Source organism: Oryctolagus cuniculus, chromosome 3, assembly GCF_964237555.1.
Source record: "Oryctolagus cuniculus chromosome 3, mOryCun1.1, whole genome shotgun sequence".
NCBI lineage: Eukaryota > Metazoa > Chordata > Mammalia > Lagomorpha > Leporidae > Oryctolagus > Oryctolagus cuniculus.
In genome coordinates this window covers 31,879,812-31,883,330 of record NC_091434.1, presented here as the reverse complement: position 1 = coordinate 31,883,330, position 3,519 = coordinate 31,879,812, and the positions used below count along the sequence as shown (strand labels likewise).

Below are 3,519 nucleotides of genomic sequence, written 5' to 3'. Positions count from 1 at the left end.
GCTATAGGTGGAAGCTTAATCTGCTACGCTACAGCACAGACCCCGAAGGGTCAATTTTTATAGAACACTGTGGGATTAAGGAGGGAATCAAACAGGGGTAAATAACTTACTCTAAGACTCCTGAAGCTGACATGAAACCCAAAGTGAAGCAGAAAAGGAGAGGGCAAAATGTCGCAGGACAACATAGGGTTGGTGGTTGGGTCAGCTGCGGAAGGTCTCCTGCCACCACCATGCTCTTTCACAAAGCAATAGCATTTTTTTTCCTTTCTCCATTCGTCCCTTGCCTTACATATTTGCAAGAACAGTGCAGATCTAGAAAATATGCTTTTATTTACTCAGAAACCAAAAGAAGATGGGGCCCTTCAGTGCTGATAGCCAAGATGCAGACAGATCAAAAGCTAAATCCAATTTCACCCACCTCAGGCAGAATAAGTAATTGAATTAAACTTCCTCTAAATATGATAAGTTTGAGGCTCTTAAAGCCAGGCACAAAGAACCAGGTTAGTCTGAGCTGCTAAGTAAATGGATGCATTGAGCTCCAGCTGCCCCGCCCACGGGGAGTTTGATAAGCTGCTGATTGCCTCTATCACTTTACTGCCCAGCCTGAAAACTGATTAAGCTGCTTATGGGGCTCCAGGGGCTAATGGTCTGGCCCACCAAGAGCAGCACAGCCGCTGATTTAAGTAAGCTGCTTGGCATGTATGGTTTGATTATTACAAGGGTGAAAAAAGCAAAAGGGGAAGAAAAGACAGCAGGATATAGGGAAGCTTTAAGAAGCAGGCTTTATTATGCCAAATGTATATACTACTTTGACACCCTAAAATGAATACTGAGTTACTCTGATTCTTTCTCTTCCTCTAATATCAAAAACTCCAAAGGCTTCTTCAAAGATTGCTCACTGTGGAGCCCACCCATTCTATTTCAGACACCTGACAAGAATGCTGGGTGCCTTGGAGCATACTTCTCAAGTGGTGGTATCTAGGTCCTCAGGTGTGCTGATCAGAGACTATTAGAAAACAGACTCACATCTAACGAGTGTTTTAACTGGTTCTTCTCCTTGACGATGACTGTAATTAAAAATATATCCCTGTCTCTGCCGCCGCAGATCACTGCTGCCTCACCACGCAGCAAAGGGCAGCTGGGGGTCCAACATGTACAAATAGGTTTAAACTTGACACCCAGGTGGAAATTAAAATCCCAAGTCTTCTCTAGACCCTCTCCAACCAAACGCTCTAAAAGTATTTCTACCATTTAAAATAACTTTTCTCCTCCAGATGGACAAAGAGTACAAAAGCCTTAAGTTTTTAAATTAAAGAAAAAGGGAGGGACACATATGAAAAAATCTTGAAAAGTAATTTAATGTCTGAAAAAAATGACTGAAGGCTAAGAAGCTAGATTTAAAGTGGACCTTTCCAGAGGGAAAAACAACAACAAAAGGACAGAATCACAGCGGTTGTTGTCACAATTACTTTTGTTTAATTGACTCTTGAAAGAATCAATACACATATAGAAAGGAAAGTAACATTTTCATTTAGTGGTTAACAGCTTCTTAGGGAGTGAGTTGTTGATTTAAATGATTAACCAAAGCTTACCATATTTAGAACTTAGAGCTGAACACACAAAGCTTCAGTTTCTTCCTGGCTGCTACCCTGGTCAATCATTAAAAGCCCATGTACTAATAAAAGGATAAAAAGATGATTTTGACTCTTATATGCTCTGTTATGTTTTATTAAACTTTAAAAGTCATTCAGCTGTAGCTTGAGCACAAATCAAAGGGCATAATATATTAATTGCCTTTTATGTCTTTTTCTTCATATAATTTTTTATTGAGATAAAATTCATATATCATAAAATTTGGTATTTTAAAGTAAGCAATCCTGTGATTTTTTTGTCCATTCACAAGGCTGTGCAACTATGACCACTATTTAATTACAGAACACTTGTGTCGTCCCCAAAGAAACCTTGTATCCATTAGCAGTTGCTCATTTCCCAGCCATCCCCAGGCCTTCCCCATCACTAACACTTTCCTGTCACTATGGCTTTGGCTACTCTGGACATTTCACGTAAATCAAATTCTATAATATGTACTCTTTCTGTTTTGCGCCTATCACTTAGCAGGCTGTTTTCAAGTTTCATCCATGTTGCAGCATGTATCAGTATTTCACTCCTTTTTATGGCCGAGTCATGTTCTATTGTACAGACATACAACATTTTGTTCATCCACTCATCAGCTGATGAACATTTGGGTTGTTTCCATGTCTTTTCTATCATGAATAATGCCGTTCCAAACATCTGCACACAAGTTTTTATGTGGACATATGCTTTCTATTCTCTTGGGTAATAACCTGGGAGTGGAATTGCTGGGTCATGTGTTAAGTCCGTGTTGAACTTTCTGAAGGACTGCCAAACTGTTTTCCAAAGTGGCTGAGCCACTTCACATTCCCACCAGCAATGTGTAAGAGCTCCAGTTTCTCTACATTCTTGCCAGCATTTGTTATTGTTCTATAATATCTTTTTATACTGAGTTGTTTTCCTATTCTGAACAGAAATTAATTGAGTACCAAGCCTTGTGATGAAAACTACTGCCATGATGGCGGAACCACTGCCAAGACCATAGTCAACACAGAGACTTCCCCAGGGAGAAAACAAATATGATACGGCCCCTCTAATCACTTACCTGCTGCAGGTCTGCAAGGGAGTACAGGTGGATCTGCTGAAGGAGGTATTCCCTGGGGAAAATCCTGAAAACAAGGGAAGAAACATAAGTGAACTCGGGTGCTGCCACAAAATACACTTTCCCCGTGTTGCAAAGTCTCACTCAAGAATTTCATTTCTCTGTCTTCTCCTCTTTCTCTACATTCCTCTCCCCGAGCCTTATGAGAAACACAGATGCCATAATGGAAGTAAAAGGTTGACCCTTGAGGGCTGTGTTGTGGCACAGTGGATTAAGCCACCACCTGCAATAGCAGCATCCCATATGGGTGCGGGTTTGAGTCCCAGTTGCTCCACTTCTAACCCAGCTCCCTGCTAATGCACCTGGGAAAGCAGTACAAGATAGCCCAAGCAGCTGGGCGCCTGCAACCATGTGGGAGACCTGGAAGAAGGCCTGGCCCAGTCCTGGCTGTTGTAGCCATTTGGGGGAGTGAAACAGTGGATGGAAGATCTCTCTTTTTCTCTCTCTGTTTCTTCTTCTCTCTCTCTGTAACTCTGCCCTTCAAATCAATAAATAAATCATTAAAAAAAAAGAGCTTTGAATTGATTAGAAAAAGTCCTTATCCCATGGGAGACTGAGGCAGGCATGTTCTAGTCTGGAGCTCTCCTAGAAAAAGGCACAGAAGAATTCTACTGACTTCACTCACAGGAATGAGAACAGCCCAACTGGGTGACAAGGGCATTCTATTCCAGACAACAGAGTACAGTTCCTGGGCTGGGCTTCCTTCAACTCTAATGGTTCAGGGATGCGAGTACGGCAGGCAGCAGAGCACACTCCCAAGATAGCTGACAGGGTATAGGAAAAGC

At 41.8% G+C, this 3,519-nt stretch overlaps 1 protein-coding gene across 7 annotated transcripts in view; it reads right to left on the bottom strand.

The window, feature by feature from the left end:
• Positions 1-3,519, bottom strand: part of PLEKHM3 (pleckstrin homology domain containing M3) — a 227,145-nt gene that overhangs the window by 98,518 nt on the left and 125,108 nt on the right. For all 7 annotated transcript variants that reach the window (XM_070070294.1, XM_070070295.1, XM_070070290.1 and 4 more), the window contains one exon: positions 2,678-2,741. In XM_070070294.1, coding sequence (XP_069926395.1) covers positions 2,678-2,741 — 64 coding nt within the window. The remainder of the gene's footprint in view (positions 1-2,677; positions 2,742-3,519) is intronic.